Source organism: Hevea brasiliensis, chromosome 6 (genome assembly GCF_030052815.1).
Source record: "Hevea brasiliensis isolate MT/VB/25A 57/8 chromosome 6, ASM3005281v1, whole genome shotgun sequence".
In the NCBI taxonomy this organism is placed as follows: domain Eukaryota; kingdom Viridiplantae; phylum Streptophyta; class Magnoliopsida; order Malpighiales; family Euphorbiaceae; genus Hevea; species Hevea brasiliensis.
Genome location: NC_079498.1, coordinates 89,606,279 through 89,626,846, shown reverse-complemented (window position 1 = coordinate 89,626,846; position 20,568 = coordinate 89,606,279). Strand labels below are relative to the sequence as shown.

Here is a 20,568-nt window from a genome sequence, read left to right as displayed (position 1 = left end):
TATTTTATGCGCTATCTCTCAATTTTGGGTTGTTTCATTTTCTGTTCTTTAACTTAAATATATTACTAAAAAAATTCTTAAACTTTTAATTTATTTCAAAAGAAAAATGTCCCATTGACATTCTACAGTAGCTTTCTAGTTAAAAAAATAAAAATTACTATTTTATTCCTCTCTTTCAAAAAAGAATCGGGATGTATTATATTAACCGTCTCTTAATTTAGGTGGTTGTTTCATTTCAGTTATTCAATTTTAATTTGTGAAATTAAAATTTCTCAACTCTAGTTATATTTTAAATAAAGTTCCTTTAACCTGCAATAGTATCTTTCTAGGTTAAAAAGAATAAAATTACTCTTTTGCCCTCTCTTTTAAAAAGAATAAAAAAAAATTTTATCCTCTTTTCTTTCATTTTTTCTTTTTTACTTTTATGATTAATAATAAAATTATTAATTATATATGTTATTTATTTTTAATTAAAATTTAATTTGTAACAACTTGGAAATAATAATAATAATAATAATAATAATAATAATAATAATAATTAACATATCTAATTAATAACTTTGTTATTAAATTTAGTTAAAATAAAATAATTTTTTTGTTAAATAATTATTGATTTATTTAATCATGAAGGTAAGAAAGAGAAAAAGAAGGAAAATAGAGAGAACTAGTGTTTTTATTCTTTTTAAGAGAGAGGGACAAAAGATGTTTTTTTCCCCAAGAAATCACTAATTTATTCATTTTTCTTTTCATTCTCTCTAATTTTTTTCTCCAAATTGATTGAAAATTATTTGTTAATAATATCATTTTATTTTAATAAAATTATATATATTTAATTTATCAACAAAATTATTTATTAATTTCTATTAACTTATTATTAATAATTTAATTTTTATTAAATTTTAATTTTATAAAATTTAAAAATATATTTAAATTTTAGATCAAAATATACACCATCATTAAAAAAAAATTAGCTTTGAAATAAGTTTTATTTATTTTAAATCATATAACAATAATCTATCAGGTTATCATTCCCCAATGCTTATTGTACTGTTATGCAATATATATGATACTTGCAGCCGGATGATCTTATCAGGAGTATATGGAAGTATATAATTTAGGGGATGATAAAAGTATTTGTGGTGAGATAAACAATGGGTTAGGTCTACTTGTGTTAAAATAAATGAAATGGAAAAGGATCCTAAAATTAAAATAAAAAATCAGTATATATGTATAGGTGGTTAATAGAAAATAATGAGAAATTTTCATTTTTTATTTTAATCTTTAATTTTATTATTTTTATTTTTCTTCAATTAATATAGTTCTTAGCATTTAATTTATAATTATTTAATATGAAATTATTTTTAACTTTAATAATATTTATATTTATTAATTTTATAAATTATTTATATATTTATTTTTTATTTTCTTATAAATTTATTATTATTAATTTAATTTTTACTAAACTTTTAGTTTAAATTTGTTCTTTTTTACTTAAAATGCGATAATGTTATAAAATAATTATAATATAATGTTAAACAAACACTTAATGGATTATCCATAATTACTATTTTATAAAATTTTCATGGTTGTTCATCGTGCATGCAAAAAAAAGGAAATTAATGAATAAACCATGTGGCACATATTTAATTATATTGTCCTTAATACACTTAGATTGAAGTTAAACTTTAATAGACCTTCAACTACACTGATGATGGGCTAACAAACTTTTGGATAAGTGAAAGATCAAGGGCTGCATCCTTAGTTGAGGCACCAGTTGAAATAATAATAATAATAATAATAATAAGGCGGCTAGTGGGAGAATAGATCACAAGTGAACTGAGTAGTTGTAAATGAATTAATATTTTTTTTTTTAATTTTTAACTTAAAAGTTAAAAAAAATTATTTAAGATAAGTCAGAAATAACAAGTAATATCACTTATATACATATTTTAAAATTACATTTTGATAAAAGAATATATTATCGTAATAATTTTTCAAAATTAATATAAATATTGTCATCCTTTTAACAACCTCAATACCTAATGATGTATCTTTTGGATCATATTGACAAATTAAATTATTTTAAGTATTTTTTAATCAAGCATTTAAATTATTTAAAAGTTAATTTTAAATATATTTATCAAACAATTAACTACTTGTTTTGAAATTAACTTATAAGTTAAAAAGAAATTTTTAAGTCAACAATTGAAAAAAATTAGCTAAACGATACCTTCTTTGAATGTTCACAAAAAATAATTGAAACATAAATTTAAAAAAATGAGACTTATATCTCTCTATGGGTGAAAATGTGCACATATACCAAATGCTTCCAATAATTTCTTCAGTTTTATGATGCACGCCTTCACTCCCACCACCTTCTTTTCCAATCAGCTCCCATCAAGTCTCTTCCACTCATTTTACTCAATCTTCTTTGTCACTGGAGATATAATATTATTCTTTTATTGAATATTAGTTTTTTTTTTTTTTTTACGACTATACCATCAATCTCTCTTTCTATATATCATGTTAACAGTGTTCGCAATCATATCTTCTCTTGAATATACATTTAAGTTAAGTGAAGCTTTAAATAAAATTTATTATTGCTTTAGTGTTGTTGGTTAAGCTGTGAGAAGGCAACTTTGCTTCCCATCAAACTATTTAACTTTGTTTTTCACATAACAAAATACGTTTATCTTTTCGCTCTCCTTTTAGGTTGTCTCATATTTAAGGGTCCCATTCCCATATGCGGATAGAATTTTTATCATTGAATGAGTCTTTTTTAATAAGAATTATGTTTATATTTGAGCAATGATGTAAAACTAGCTAATAACCTGCATGATGTAGCTTTTTTTTTTTCCTTCTTTTGTCAGTTATTTCTATTTGATTAAATAAAATTCATAAAGCATGTAAATATCTAGTCAAGATTAATAAATTAGACATAAAATTAGCAACATCTAGTCATGTCCAAGCCCTTCCTTTATAAATGGATTTTCAAATTACTTTCTTCATGGAATACTATTTTCAATTTCCTTTGTAAATTATAGCATTGTTTGTGCTATGAAATTGAAAGAAGCTCAGTAATGAGACAGATTAAATTTCTCCTTTATAATGTTCTTGCCTTCCAACACTACTCAACTTTGCTTTTCACACATCAAAATGCGTTTTTGAAAAATTGTTTTTCCATTAATTCTTTTTCCACCCTTGCGAGATTGTCCAATGTTTAGGGGAATCGTTTCATATATATATATATATATATATATATAAAAGGAAAATGGGACAAAATAACACTCCTATAATTATTTTAATAAATTAATTAGTTAAGTTATGATAGCTTAATTAGTTAAGAGAAAGGACTTAATTAGCTGTTAATAAGCTACAGTTGTTGCCTAATAATTTTGGACCCCTCAAAGAACATTATAACTAAAGTTCTTATTTGAAATCCTTAGGATGATGTTTCACATATAATAATTAGGGGAGAAAAGTATACTTCAGATACCAATTTCATACTTTAAAATAAAAATAACAAATGAGATTAGATTTGAAGTTACCTTCCATTGAGAGTGGCCCTTTGAATTGATTGTCACTTATATCCAACGTTTTTCAAGCTTTTCAAATGAGCTAACTCTAAGCAATGTTGTTGTGAAAAAAGGAAGATTGTCATATCATAAAAAGAAATGGTGCAGATTAGATATAAAATTAAAATAGTTCATTAAGAATGACATGCCACATATAAAAACACACTTTACTAGGAAATGAATTAGCCAATTAGAATCAATGTTTTAAGTGATGTAAGAGCACCCATAAATGATAAGATATGGTTGTTGAAGCTGTTGGAACTAAGATTTAAAACTTGTAACTTGTTCAAACTTGATAATCTTTCAAAACCTTCATATATAATTTCAGACTATTCAAAGTTGACAATTGTTCACGAAAAGATATCATATATTAACGTACCTCCCTCATCAATCAAACCCCTCAAACAAATTTTCTGATAAATCAAGGCTGAGACGTTGATCAACAGGATGAAGTATACGATAGATTTAGAGCACTAAATTTTCCAAGATTTGCATCTGTTACTTGATTAAGGGAGAGCTCAATCACACGCTTGGCGGTGACATTGCACATAACTCGATCCCAACCACAACAGTCGCTCATTCCATTATCAACCTAAGAATCAAGATTGTCAGAAAGATTCCAGTTTGATTTTAGGAAAGACTTCAACTCCAGCAAACCTATCCTCTCTTTTTCCAAGCAATTTGCTCTGTATCCATTCATTTCAACCATAGATATAAGAACCCAAAATGAAAACCTAAGCAAGAGCCTTTCCATTCGTAAGACAAAGCACTTGCTAAATTTCTCACTTTTGAGGTCCATCTCAAGCAAGAGTTTTTTCCTTTTATTTATACAAATGTACAGGAATAATGGATGACTTTCAATAATTAATAGCTTAAGCACTTTCGGTATTTATATACAATTAATCTGTAATTAATATAAAAGAAATTCTTCAATTGTAGACTCAAATCAGGGGAAATTCATTTTCGAGTTATTTACAATTGATTTTAAGATAGAACTCAAAAAAATTTAATTTAAATAATTTAATAAAAAAGTTTATGATAACCGAATTTAAATAAAAATAATAATAAATTTTATTATTTAAAAAATTAATAAATAAAATGAATACATTTATTTTTTATTTTACTCTTATTTATAAAATAATGGATATTTCAATAAACTGATTAATGATTTATAGATTTATTTAAATCATTTGGTTTCGGTTCTTCTATTTTTGAAGCTTCCAATAGATAAATTGAAATTGAAATTAAATTAAAATTGTGAATAATTTAAATGGTGAAAAATTGACTCCATCAATTTAACTTAATTTTGATTAAATTATGATTAAATCTGAATTAAATTATGGCCAAGTTTAATGATGATCATACTGATTAAAGCTGGAAGAAGACAGTCCATCAAAAGGAAGACAATAAAATTAAAATATAAAAAAGCAGCTGGAAGAAAAGGAGGATCCTTCTTTTAACGTTCTTTAATTTGCTTGACTTGGAATCAATATATTTTTAGAAATTAGAAACCACCCAATTAATTAAATTATTATTGTATCAATCATATTTTTTATATGATTAATATTTTCTTTATCTCATTGAATAAAAAAGAAAAAAAAAATCCTTTTTTAGCTTTCCCTTGACTTGGAGTCAACATATCTTTAGAAATTAAAAATCACCCAATCCACAACGTAAAAATTAATGGGAATGAGCCTTATTTTCCATCTGTTGTCCAAGAAAAGAAAAACATTTAGGTGGTTGAGTGCAGTCTGCTTTACATATTTGGAGAGCTAAGCAATAATTTTCACCTGTGGCAATCACTATTATTTCTTTTCTGTTAATTTTTTAGTTTTTTTAATAATTTTTAAATTTGTATTAATTTGAAATAGATTTTGAATGTATTTACTCAAATCTACCAATGATAGATTTTGAATGAATTATCAGAGACATGTAATTATTGTTAGATCTTGAAATATTTTTTTTTATAACTCTCATTTAATGAAATTTTTATTTATTTTTGTTATTGAGATATTTTGCTATTTTGAGAAGAGTACCGTATAATGTTTAATCCTTATAGAAATCTAAGTTATGAGATCGTTTGATGGAATTCATAAAAATGCAATAGAGTTGGAGAATAGAGTGTGTTGTCTGCCTAATGATCAATTTACATGCAACATCAACACTATTAAAATTTTCAAAATCTTTATATTATTTTTTTTTATAAATAATTAATTTCATTTATGTAAAAATATAATATCTTACCTGTTCTTTGTATTTTGCTCTATTAATAAAATATTTTCATTTCTATAAAAAAATATTTTATACACAATTAAGTGTATTCAAATAAAAAAAAAATACTACACATAAAGGTCAAGTAAATGCACTTACATTTAGGTTTAAATATTTTTATTTTTCAAATATTTGTGATTTAAGTAAAATAATAATAATAATAATAATAATAATAATAATAATAATAATAGAATGTGGTTATTCACATTCCATTTTTTTTAATATGCTCCACTCTATCCTTTATATTTGATTAAATAACTAAATTATGCATAATTTATCTTATCAATCATAAAGTACGGATAATATTATCATTTCATAACAAAAAGAAAATTGAAACAGTTAGCAGGTGCACTCATTATTTTATTGCCTATAAATAAGGTTAATTATTATTTCTTTTTATTAAAATTGTACACTAAAATTAAATTTTAGGGGCTAATAAATAAATTTATAACGCAAAGTTTATAATTTTAATTTTTATAAATTATATAATGAAATCTTTTGCCATTACCTTGAAGGGCATGGGTCCATTGCCCAATAAAGATCCGCTGACCCATTAATTAAGCCCAACAAATTAAAATAGATGTATAGCTAATGCCATGTTGCCTGAGAGATCCAACTCCTGAGGGTCGGTCGCTGAATGGCTCATTGACTTGAAAAATTTTTGAAAACTTTTGCCACTCTCTTTTTCTTGCTTATTTATTATTAGCAAGCAAAGACCTACTTTAATGTCATTTTATTATTATACAAGTTTTAATATTTTAAATAATGAGAAAGAAATATTATATGAATAATAACAATTAATAAAAATAAAAGTTGAACAAGTTAATTGATCTTAGTTGGCAATAATTTTCTAGATTTTAATTTCATTAATAAAGCTATACTTACCAAAAAAAAAATTACGTGTGAATAAATATAATAAAAATATAAAAATAAATTTAAAGAGCTCATTAAAAAGTTGACACATCTTATATCCTGCTTTTGGCAATAGAAATGAAATCGAAATTTCAATTATTACAAGAGCACATTACCCATAAAAATTCAAATACAATGCCAATGACTAACATAGACCAACAAAAGTTCATACTTGTGATTCAATGCAGCTCCCATGTTCTTCAAGCACTAGCAAAAGCCTACATTTTTGCATAGACGCTAGATAGTTTTATTGGTAGAATTCAGTTTCAAAAAGCCAAACAGAAATTGAGTAAATACAACCATCAATGAAGTAAAACCATAACATGCGCCAATGCCTGTTGATGCAGAGAATTGCTACCAAAACCAATAGGATTGTGACATAGGACGCACAGAAACTCCAATAGAACCACACCATGTCAATACCACCTTCAGTGTCTTGCTCTTCTACATCAATCAATGGTGAGGTTGCTGGACTTTCATCAGCATTGCAGCTCCTATGAATGAATGGTCCACAAAGGCCAGGGTTACCTCTGTAACTAGATTCATCAAATGTCCCAAATTGCCCCTTATCAAGGACTCTACCAGACAAATTATTGTATGAAACATCAAAAGTTCCCAAAAAATTCAGCTCAACTAATTGTCTTGGGATTTCACCACTCAAATTGTTGTTGCCAAGGTCTAGGCTTTCTAAACTCTTTAGATTCGCAAAACTGACTGGTATAGATCCTGTTAAATAATTGTGGGACAAATTCAATGATTGAATTTCATGAAGGTCTCCAATTTCTGGAGGGATGCTGCCAGTTAACTCATTGCATGACAAATCAATTCCCGCCACTAAATTGATAATATAGCCCTTGTAGGAGTTATATCTATACTTCATTGCAATTTCCACTTCTACTTCTTTAGAAGAAGACCAAGAAAGCACAGGCAAATCTAATTCAAGAGTGGAATTGTAGGGACTATAAGGGCGGCTAAATGAGAAGTCCTGCATACCTACATGTCTACTCTCTGTGGCCTCTACCTCACTTATGGATCCAGTCTCAAAATTATCTTCGCCCATCATCCCAAATGATACATTATTAAAGCATGAAGGAATGGAACCGAAAAAAAAGTTGCGCGAAAGGTCCATAATTCTCACATTTCTTAATTGACACAACTGGTTTGGAATATGACCTCGTAATGCATTCCCTCCCAATGAAAGCACAAGCAATTTGGAAAGTTGACTGATCCAAGACGGAATACTTCCAGAAAACTTGTTATCCCTCAGATCAAGCGCCACCAAATTAGGACTCCTAGCAAGCACAGGTGGTATCAACCCATTTAGACCGTTCTTTTGTAGAAACAAGAACCGCAGTGATGAAGCATTGAAGCAGGAAGGCACAGACCCAAATAAAATATTTTGTGAGAGGTCTAAAATGTCAAGATTGCTTAGATTACATAGTTGCATTGGAATTGTACCTGATACCTTGTTATTGGATATGTCCAAAACTTGTAACATGGGGATCTTCCCCAACTCTGCACTTATCATTCCAGTGAAATTGTTGTTATTCATATCTAACACCATCAAGCTTCTCAAGTTCATATTGTTAGGAAAAATGTTCCCTTGAAAATTGTTGTTTGATAGAATCAGTACCACTATATTGGTACAATTCACAAATAGACTTCCAGGCAACTCTCTTGAGAAATTATTATTGGACATATCCAGCAACTTCAGTCCTTGCATCTCACCAATTGAAGAAGGAATGTTACCATAAAAACTATTCCTTGACATGTTTATATATGACAGATTTGGAAAGACCAAACCAAATTCCTTAGCCAGCTGACCCGTGATGTTGTTGCTTGAAATTTCAAATTTACGCAACCCATGCTTGAAATTTGGCAACTGAAAAGTTCCCTTGAATGCGTTGTTCATCAAATTCATAATTTCTAACTTAGAGTTATTTTGTAAGATCCAACTGGGGAATGTCCCAACCAGCTTATTATGAGAGAGATCAATGAAGCGTATGTCATGCTGGTAGAGAAGAAAGCTAGGAAATGTTTTAGTTTGCAAATTCAGGTTGCAATTTGGCAAGTCGATCAACTTCAGTTGAAATGTAGGAAACCAGGTAGGATGTTCTGTTTCCAATTTTAACCTACTACTTCCAGATGACAGTTGAAATATCTCCAATTTTGAGTGGTTGGCCAAAGTGCTAAATGAGAATAAGCCTTCGAACTCATTACCAGAAAGAAACAAGTACTTGAGGGATGTGAGTTTAGAAACAACAGATTGTATATTGCCACTAAACTGATTGGTCGACAAATCAAGAACTTGGAGATTAGTTAAGTTGCCAAGACATTGAGGGAGAGGACCAGAAAACTGGTTACTACGGAGTCCCAACTCAGTGAGACTTTTCAATCCACATAATCCTACGATAGGAGAAAAAAAAAAAAGAATAGAATGTTGGAATAACCATTTCAATACATAATAATTGTTAACTTGCCTAAGCACAAAATTTCTCCCTCTAATTTGCTTAGTTAACATTTCAAGAACATAAAAAGTGTAGATCCTTATTTGAAGTCCTTAGAATATTATTCAACATAGAATAAAAAAAAGAAAATTGCACTTAGATAACTAATTTTGTGCCTTAGAATGTATTTAATAAGCACCCAAATAAAAAGAACATAAGTGATGAGATATGAAGTTACCTTCAACTGATTGGGTGCCATTGAACTGATTGTAACTTATATCCAACGTTTCCAAGGTTTTCAGATTAACTGAAAAAGGGGGCAAGAGAGAAGAGAGGGGGAGGTGGGGGAGGGGGGGAGGAGGTGGGAAGGAGCATATTAGAGATGAAACTAAAACAGGTCTCATTTAAAAAGATTTTCAAGCCAAGAAACATACCCTTGCTAGGGAAAGAACCAGCCATGTCATTGCTTCGAAGAATCAAAGTCTTTAGTGATACAAGACCACTCATGTGTGGTAAGATACTGTTGTTGAACATATTAGAGCTAAGATCTAAAACTTGTAGCTTCTTCAAACTTGATGATCTATCAAAACCTGCATAACATACATTTTTATTATTAGCTATTTTATATAATTTAGCTTAATTGCTGATCCAAGTAAATCTGACATAGCTTCCAATTTAGAGCATATTTTTAAAAAGAAAATGGTGAAATTAAGGTTTCATTTGGTTTTTATCCTACACCTTGCTTCTTGTGCTATAGCATACTCGTATAAATGTCATGTTCTTTCTTATGAATTTTTTCCAGGAATTAAACGAGATTAAGTTGTTATTATAATATTTTAGTGACTAAATCACAGCAAAATTGAAGTTTTGCTCCCACAATAAAAGCTACTGCCAATTTCAGTGATACACACACACACACACACACACACACACACACACAGACACACATGTGGCATAGCTTTCTTTTAGGGAAGTAGCACAGTGATTCATTAATTTGCAATAGCTATTTTCCGAATCATATTACGAACAAATTTTTAATCAATTTCTAAGCTACAACATACACAACCTCTTAACTGTAATGTGAGTGCTACTGATTGTCATGTTCGTCATGTTTCAAAACAACACAGATTGTCATTCCCTGTCAATCACATTCTGAAAAATTGTTTCATCTTATACATGTTGATCTTTCGGGCCCTTATAGGGAATATTCAGTGACAGGAGCAAATTACATGCTCAGCATAGTTGATGATTGCAGTCGATCTACCTGGACATACATATTAAATGACAAAGCTCAAACCCTCAGTCCTAGCTACTTTCATTAACATGGTGAGAAATCAATATGCTGCTCATGTAAAAATAGTAAGGAGTGATAATGGGACAGAGTTTATCAACTCTTTCCATGACTAATTTTTTAAAGATAGAGATATTGAACATCAGAAGTCTTGCCCTTATTCCCCTCAACATAATGGGATAGTTGAGAGAAAACACAAGCAATTGTTAGAAATAGAAAGAGCTCTTATGTTTCAATCACATTTGCCAAAAAATTTTGGGGGAAATCCTTATTGACAGCCACATTTATCATCAATAGATTACCTACCAAGATACTGAAATGGAAGACCCCATATGAGATTCTTAATGGCAAGCCACCAGATTATTCTGGTTGCTTGTGTTATGCAACCAATGTCAGCCCAAACAAGAAAAAGTTTGACCAGAGATCTTTCAGGTGTGTTTTGTTGGGATATCCTACTGGTTATAAGGGCTATAAACTGTATAATCTTGACACCAACACCATCTGTGTATCTAGGGATGTGGTTTTTAAGGAACATATTTCTCCTTACCAAAACTACACAACCTAAACCAACCTTCTCACCACATCTCAACCAACAACATGATTCCATTACTGACCTTATCTCTCCTCCTGAACCTATACCTGTACCTGAGCAACCTACACAAACTTCCATCACACCCAACTTTCCTGAATCTTTACCAATTCAAAATTCACTTGCACCTCCCTTATTAAGAAAAAGCAATAGACATATCGCCAAACCTACCAGGCTCAAAGACTTTGTAGCTACTGTTCAATCTGATAGCATCCTTATATCTCCTGCTGCAACTACTTCAGCAAGTCAATCAGGTTCTGCAGACTCCCCAGGTATGTTCTTAACCCAATTCCTTTTTGATAATCATACTTTTAGTCCTTCTTACTTACATTTTTTAGCTAATGTGTCAAAAGTTCATGAGCTAACCTCTTACTGTCAAGCCAAAAATGACTCACAGTGGGTTGCAGCCATGCAAAAGGAATTAGAAGCCTTAGAGACCAATGGCACATGTGTTCTTACTACATTGCCACCTCATAGGAAAGCTATTAACTCCAAATGGGTTAACAAAGTTAAATATAACCCAGATGGAACTGTTGAAAGGTTCAAAGCTAGATTAGGGGCCAAGGGGTACGACCAATTGCCAGGGTTGGATTATAAAACAAGTTTTTCCCCTGTTGCAAAAACAATAATTGTGAGAATGTTTTTGGCAATAGCAGCTACTAAATCTTGGCCAATTCATCAAGTGGACATAAATAATGCTTGCTTACATGGCCACATTGATGAAGATCTTTACATGAAGCCTCCAGAAGGGTATACAAAAGCTACAGATGGTCAAGTATGTAAATTAATTAAGTCCCCATATCGACTAAAGCAGGCTGGACGCCAGTGGAACAAAGAGTCGACTGTTAAGCTGCATGAATATGGTTTTATCCAATCTGTGCATGACAATTGTCTTTTCACAATAGGGTCTGGTGATCAATTTCTTGCTTTGTTAGTATATGTTGATGATTTGCTCATCACAGGAGCTTCCGAAGCAGACATTATTAAAGTCAAAACATTCCTTCATGCAGCATTTACTATAAAAGACCTCGGCTATGCAAAATATTTTCTTGGCGTTGAATTAGCCAGGTCAGAAGCTGGTCTTTTTCTCAATCAGCAAAAATATATCCTTGATATTCTCAAGGATACCAAAATGCTTGATGCCAAACAAACTGATTATCCCATGTCAAAGGGACTGAAGTTGGATATTCCCTCTAATGATTTACTTTTGGAACCTGATAAATACAGAAGCTCAGTAGGCAGATTGCTATATCTCAATCTAACTCGACCTGACATCACATATGCAGTGCAACATCTCAATTAATTTCTTCAAGAACCTCGCAAGCAACACTGGGATGCTGTTTTGCATCTTCTTCGATGCTTAAAGGGTGTCCTGCAAAGGGATTGTTTTTCCCTTCAACAAAAAATTACCAACTGAAAGCTTTTTGTGACGCTGATTGGGCCTCATGTCCAATTTCCAGGAAGTCTCTTACAGGCTACTGTGTGTTCCTTGTTCCCTCTCTTATTTCCTGGAAATCTAAAAAACAAAATACCATTAGTCGATCTTCAACTGAGGCACAGTATCGAAGTATGGCGTCCACTATTTGTGAGCTGCAATGGATTTCCTATCTGATAAAAGATTTTCAAATTCAGCTCCATCTTCCAATTCCCTTACAATGTAACAACAACTCTGCGGTTCACATATCAGAAAATCCCGTCTTCCATGAAATAACCAAGCATCTTGACATTGATTGCAATTTTGTACGCAATCAACTCCAAGCTAGATTCATTCATACTAGTCATATTTCTGCCAAATTCCACCTTGTTGATTTGTTTACTAAGCCATTAGCTTCCCCTATGTTTCATCACTTTACTTCCAAGATGGGATTGGTCAATCTTAACACATCTCCATCTTGAAAGGTATTTCAGTAGAGTAGCAGAGAAGAAAATGCTAAGGCAGGAAAAAGAAAATAAAGGTTGTGAAGTTGTTGAAGCTGTTATGATGGGCTGGCACGCGTGGTTAGCTGTTTTGTTAAGTTAGTTTAGCTGGCTTATAGAGAACTCTGTACAAATAGTTGTAGCCGTGATCTTCTAATTGTCAGTTTTCATTCTTCTCTCCAATATAATTTTCTCTTAACATTCTTAGTTTTATCAAATTTATATATGTTTCTCTGTTATTGGTGCTTTTGGGCATGTGTTTTTTTATCTTTTAGCATGAACTTGCATATCAAGCGGCATATTACAACTGATGTATATATACAGTGTAATGTATAAATGATGTAAATTTATCATATTGTGCTATTACAACTGAATTTGGTGAATGCACTGATGGTTAAAATTTACAATAACGTAACCAACATGAAGTCTTGACATCAACCTCTGTCACTCTCTCTCTCTCTCTCTCTCTCTCTCTCATGGAGTACTCAGTTATTTACTAATGCACATTCTTTATTCTCGAGTAATTTAAACATCGTTTTCTCAACATTTATGGAATTTTTGGATATCTCATATAGTGTTGTTTCCTGCTAAATAAATTGCAGAAGTTTGAGAATCAACTAAACTATTATTTACTTGAAGTTCAACGTTCATTAATAAATTTTCAAATAAAAAAAAATTTAAGATCAATGATTTATATTAACATTTTATTTTGGAGATATAAATTCTTATTCCATGTAACAATTTTAAAATTAATTATTAAGACACCTTAAGAAGAAAATTATATAACTAGTAGATGACTAGTTTATCCATAATTATATAACTAGTAGATGACTAGTTTATTCATAATTTTTCCTGTAACACTAAAGTTCTCTCTCTAATGTGCAATGTTCATGTTTCAGAAAGACAATAAGCACAAATTCTGATGTGAAGTTCTTAAAATGTTTGAAAAACAATAAGGGAAAAAAATGCACTTCAAATAACTACTGTTTTGGTGCCTCAGAATACATCTAATAAGCAGTTGCCTATAATGTTGTATATAAAAGGAGAGGAGGCAAACAAATAGAAAGTACACATGAGATGAGATCTGAATTCACCTTCCATTGAGATGCCATTGAATTGATTCTCACTTATATCCAAAGTTTCCAAGTTTTTCAAATCAACTAACTCTGAACCATGCATATTGTAATTGTGCAAATTGAAAACAAAAAGGGCTTTGGTTAGATGTGAAATTAAGTGGATAATTTAGAAGATTGTAATGCCAAGAAGCATACCTTTAATACGGAACAAACCAGCCATGTTGTTTCCTCTAAGAATCAAAGTCTTAAGCGATATAAGAGCATTCACTGATGATAAAATACTATTATTGAATAGATTATCACTAAGATCTAAGCATTGTAGCTTTTTCAATCTTGATAGTCTTTCAAAACCTGCATAGTGTACAATTTAGAATATTAGCTATTTTACATATTTAGCTCAAACGATAATTCAAGTTTGATGTGGCATTCAATTTGGCATAGATTTTTGTAGAAGAAATAAGAAATTAAAAGGGAGTGCGACTTATAATGTCATAATATTTACCCATTACCACTTTTATTCTCAATGGAAAGCGTAAAAATTTTGAATTCTCTGTTAAGAAATTATAAACTCAAATTCTAACAAGTAGTTTAATTCATGGAAAATGCTCTCCCATCATATAGTCCAGCTATGAAGAAAAAATAAATAAAAAAATAAACATAGTTGAAGAGCAACAAGAAAAAAAGATATATACCTTCTTTGTTAATCCAGCCATTTAACCGATTAGAAGATAAATCAAGTCTAAGCAAAGCTTCAAAAGGATGAAGCAAGGAGAGATTTAGACTACAAAATGTTTCATTTCCAAAGGTTCCATTTTCAAAAGCTCCATATCCCATATGTGCTACTGAGAGTTCAATCACACGCCGGGAGGTGGCATTGCATATAACACCCTCCCAATCACAGCAGTCACTCATTCCATCATCAACCCAAGAATCAAGAATATCATTATTATCATAACAGTTTGATTTTAGGAAAGCCTTGAACTCCATCAAACCTATCCTTTCTTTTTCCAAGCAAGCACTGTATGCATTCATTTGAACCAAAAGTATAAGAAACCATAATGAAAACTTAAGCAAAATCCTTTCCATTCGAAAGACAAAGCACTAAATTGTTGCTAAGTTACTAAAGAAGAGAATTAAATTTCGCACTTTTGAGTTTTGAGGTCAATCTCTGGGCAGAAGGGCAGAAGAGTTTACTTATATAAAATGACAAGAAAGTATGTGGCCAAAAAAGCCTAAAAACAAAAGTGGAGTGCAGACTAATGGAAGACTTTGAAATATTGATAGCTTAAGCAATAAGCAGTTGGCAAGTTTGAATGTCTATCAATACTGAATTAAATTAAGTGGGTTATAACCCCACCCTCACGTTTGTCAGTTAATAGTCCTTCATAAAAAATTAAATGAAATATAAGAAAATCAATTAAATTTCCAGAAAAATGACTAAAAAAATAGAAAGGAAAAATATATATATGACTCAGAGAGAGTTGATGGAACTGGAACTTACAAAGAGCACGAGATCGGCGGAAGAAATTTTCCTCAAATCAGTCTGCAAAAGCTTCAGAACCAGAAACACAAGAAAATGGCACACAATGATAGAAACACAAGAATTTTCTCCAAATCAGCTTTGGTAGAATTCTGGTTGTCCAGGGAAAGCCAAGCAAATCGCTGGCTCCAAACCCTTATTCACCTTCACTACTATCGAACTTGTCCCCAAAATCGCCGATTCGCATTTAAATCTCCCCATCATCCTCATAGGCAACCAGCATTCGACCAAAGCTGAAGGCAAAATAGGGACAACTTTAAGCAAGAAGATGAGGAAGGAGTTGTATGGGAGTGCAGTCAGGGAGTGGAATGTGCGAAGAAGCTACGATTTTGATGGGGTTTTACAAATGGTAAAAGGACGAGTTTTTCTTTTTTTCATTTTACCGTTATGTTTGTATTTTTATTAACGATCAAAATATTATTTCTACCAAACAAAGCCTCTTCTTCTCCGTTTTTTCAAATCTTTTCATTTTCTTCCTTTTGATCATTTTTTTTTTTAATATTCTCTTTGAGTGACCACCAGCAATTATCAATAGAATTTAAGTAAACAAATTTCCAGATCAATCATTATTTAAAGATCTTGAGTTTTTGTCGTTTTTTTTCTCTTTTTCAATGACTTTATTTATATTTGTCGTTATATATATATATATATATATATATATATATATATATATATATATATATATATATATTGAAAAAGAGTATGAGAATAGTAAAAAAACCATGAAGTCAGTAAAACGCGCAAGCTGCCTATTCTGTCAACACTGGAGTATTTTTTAAATTATTTATATTATTTTTTATATAAATAATTAATTTTATTTATATAAAAATAATATATTCATTCGTAATTTTCTTTTGTTCTTTATTTCGAATTAATGAAATATTTTTCATTTCTAAAAAAAATAATTTCTGCCAAAAAAGTAAAAGCATAATAATTTATAAAAATTTAATAAACAAAAAAATAAATGTTAATCTTGTTAAAAGGTAAGAAAATTTTATTTAATTTTAATTTATTATATACTCTAAACATAATATATATATATATATATATATATAAACTAATTTAAGTAAAAAACTTTTCTAAAGAGGAAAATCACACACTTGAAATTAAAGGACTCAAAAAAATTAAAAACAAAAAACTCATCGATGAAAATCATTACCTAAAAAATACCAATATTTAGGCCCTTGACAATGGTTGAGCATTGAATGCCATAAAACCAAAAATCCATATATTATTATATTGTATTACAATGTGGCCCCCATGTTCTTCTACCAATAGCACAAGCTTACATCATTTCTGCATACACAAATTAGTGAAATCAGTTCTTATAAAGCCAAATATAAATTGAATTAATACAAACATCAACCAAGTAAACCATGGGCCAATGCCTGTTGATGCAGAGGATGACTACTAATACCAATAGAATTGTAACATAGAATTCAGAGAAACTCCAATACTATATCAATACCACCTTCTCTTCCTCTTCCACATCAATAGATGGTGGTTTTTTCGGAAGGCTTAATTGCACAAACTGTTTCTGAACTTAGGGAGTAGTTTTATTTCCGTCTTTGAACTTTAATTTATTAAAATAAAATCATTAAACTTAGCTTTTATTGTAAAAAAGTCCTTCTCGCGAGAATTTGGTATGAGCTCCGATTAAATGAATATGTGGGTTTCAAGCATGGATTTTTAAAATAAAAAAATAATTAAAAAAAACACTTGTATCATGTTTTCTCCCCTCCATTCAATATATATATAGACACACACACACACACACCCCCCTAAGAAAACCAAAAATCCAGAACCAAGAAACTACAGAGACAGAGGCACACAGTTGGGTATGTATGACTATTTGGGGCATTTAGATATAAAGAGAGGCATTTATATATAAAGAAGCACAAATGCATATGGTTAATATTAATGATTGTAATTCTATGGTTGCCATTCAAATTTTCTCCATTTCTCTTTTTAATAATTTACAGATGAAGAAATAAAATGACAAAATTAGTAGTTATATAATTAATAGATTGAGGATCACCAAGAGGATTACACTAGCTTAAATCAAAAGCAGGGATAGAAGCACCAAGTGGAAGCCGTAAAATAAAGAGCTTTAGATTGAGGTCGATGGTGAAGCTTGCATTCTGTGGTGGTGCCACTGTGTCAAAAGGGGGTAACAGGTGATGTGTTGTGGGTCAGACTGAAAAGAGGCATTGTGAGGGATAAGGATAATGGGTCAGTTGAGAACATGCATATGAAAATTTCTCCAAAAATTTGCCAATAGTTGTTGAAATTTCCCTTACTTCAAGCTCCAACCTTGCTAGTTGAGATAAAAAAAAGGGCGACATTGCAATGATGATTATGGGTATGTGGGTTTATAAGGGAAGTAGGGTATAAATGAATTGGGCTTATTGCCAAGTGATTGAGAAAGAGATAGTGTGGGTTAGTGTCTATAACAAAGGATTCAAGGGTAGATGGTGGGGATGGAATGGGAGTTGTGAAGTCGTAAGGGTATGTGTTGCATGGTACTGTAAGGTCTTTAGTCTTTGATTATGAGGAATGACACTAAAGCTAGGTTTGCCATGGTTTGTATCTGTCACAACCCAAATTATGGGCCAAACCGATATTAGGACTTGGGTCAGCATAAGGCCCTAAAACCTGTAGTAAGCCTAACTATTTCTAGCCCAAACTTAAGGCCCACATCCAAGGCCCATTTCCAAAAGATCAACCAAACATAGTTCAACCATAAACTAAACTACCCAATGGAGAGTTTTTAGCTTACTCGACCTGTGATCACAATATATATATATATATATATATATATATATATATATATATATATATATATATTTTTTTTTTTATATATATATATATATATGGGGAGCTCAGTTCGCCCTCACAATCCTAAGTCAAGCAATTTAATCAAATGGGAGCTCAGCTCCCTTGTCCATTATAAATATATATCCATCCCATTCAACCATACATGCATAATATTAAGTTTATAATTTCAAAATAATAATATTTTACAGTTTCCAAACCAAATAAGATACTGATAGCACATGCAGAGTTCTAGATTTCAAAATAATAATATAAAATATAAATACTGCAACCTAGACCTGCGAGGAAGAAAGCAGGTTAATCACAAGAAAAAAGTCTTCCTATAACCTAGAAAAATAGGTGAATAGGAGTGAGCGTTCGACTCATAGAGTAAGATATTAATTTTAAATACAATTTCTATAACTATCTAATACTAATGCATCCCTAAGGACGAAATACAACACAGATTAACATATTCAGTCAAATTCAAATAATATTCATGCAAAGAATAATTTGGAGCACCCACATACCCGTATATCACATCAGAATAAATACATATGGGAGGTGATTTCCTATACAGCTCTCTTAATCCAATGCCTGCCAACGAGATCAACTCGAACCGAGCTTTCTCTTAATAATCCAAATGCAGGGGTCAACGAGATCAACTCAAAGCTGTACTTATCCTGACTTATCACAAAAAGGACCGGGCCCTAAGCGAGACTAGCTCAAGTCAATTTGCCCGTCTTACCCATATCCATTACTAGTACACCACACACGAGCCGACATACGAACAGAGCTCCAAATTATCCTAAGGTAACACCCACATTAAAATTATCAAACAATAATGCAACACAAAGCGTGCTTATAATAGCTGAATACATATATTTATAAGTAATGCATGGGTATGCTTCGGATATATAGTAATAATATTGAAATTATAATTAAAATCAGTATCTACTCACAGTACACCAAAAGTCATTACGGCGACTGGGTGGAGGAAGAAGGCTGACTCAACTAACCAAAATAATTATATTACAAATTTATCATAATCAACTCAAAATAAGACTTTAAAGAGTCAAAGACACCTTAATTTATGCCGAAAATCAGGCGGAGTTCTCCTATACTTAGGACCTACTCAACCTGCAAAGTGATTCAAATAACACTTTTAAATCACAAATCCCATACCCATATCTCATCAACATCACATGGCCCCTCCTGAGCCCACCAAACTAGACAAAACCCACAAAATCAAAAAATTTACATTTTAGTCCCTAAAACTAACATTCTGCAAAAATTACTCAAACAAGCTCTAAAAATTCTAAAATTTTGTCCTGCAGTCCTTGACATGGTTATAAGACTATTGCAATAATAATTATAATTTTCTAATCACCCATAAATATTTTATGAATTTTTATTCTAAACCCGATACTGGGTAAATAAGAAAACTTAGAGTTCGGATTTACCTATGGAAATTTCGATGCTTGAAATGTGTTTGGGCATCTGAAAATGGGGGCAAGGACTGAAATTGCGACCCAATTCTAAAGCGGCTCCAACAGCTTATCTGTCCAGCTCGAAATTATAGATCCGACACCAGTCAAATTTTTGCGAAATGAGGATACCTACGCGAAGTCCACACTACCAGGAGTTAGAATATAATTTTTACAAAATTAAATAAGCTCATTTAGAGCTCGGAAAAATACTATGAAATTTGTGAGACCCATCAAATTTTCGGTGTCAAAAAATTTTGAAATTTATATTGTGGCGAAGCTCTTGCTGAGTGGAGCACGCCAATACTCTCGGAATCTCCGTGGGGTTCCCGGTTTGCGAGAAATTTAGCCCAAAAGTCGAAATAAGCTAAAACTTCCTGGACTAAAATCGGCTCAATGAAAATTTATGTTCTAGGTGTCTTTGGAAAGCTATCGAGGAGTAGAAGGTGTTTGGGACAAGAACCAATTCGATTGGTGGCTGGATCGATCGAATTTTGGCCGGAAAGATGAAAGGTTATGTGATGCGTTTGGAGGACTTTAGCATGGTTTTTCAGCCAGCTGGGGCATCGACCGACGGCGGGAGGGAGGTTGGTGGTGCGCCAATGAGCTAGGGAGGGAGGGTTGGCGGTCGGCCGACAAAGGGAGGAGA

At 31.2% G+C, this 20,568-nt stretch overlaps 1 protein-coding gene across 4 annotated transcripts; it reads right to left on the bottom strand.

Moving 5' to 3' along the window:
• Positions 1-6,793: 6,793 nt before the first annotated feature.
• LOC110642876 (receptor-like protein 56) lies at positions 6,794-15,968 on the bottom strand. 4 transcript variants are annotated; one of them, XM_058148608.1, is made up of 7 exons: positions 15,580-15,968; positions 14,771-15,096; positions 14,274-14,429; positions 14,097-14,168; positions 9,640-9,795; positions 9,444-9,512; positions 6,794-9,164 (listed from the first exon to the last, which is right to left on the bottom strand). In XM_058148608.1, exons 2-7 carry the CDS (start codon positions 15,063-15,065, stop codon positions 7,006-7,008), a joined length of 2,907 nt encoding a protein of 968 aa, XP_058004591.1. In that variant the 5' UTR covers positions 15,066-15,096; positions 15,580-15,968; the 3' UTR covers positions 6,794-7,005. The 4 variants fall into 4 exon arrangements, with proteins under 4 accessions (XP_058004591.1, XP_058004592.1, XP_058004589.1 ...); XM_058148609.1 differs by lacking the exon at positions 14,771-15,096 and having other exon boundaries at positions 15,580-15,966; XM_058148606.1 differs by lacking the exon at positions 15,580-15,968 and having other exon boundaries at positions 14,771-15,559.
• Positions 15,969-20,568: the final 4,600 nt, after the last annotated feature.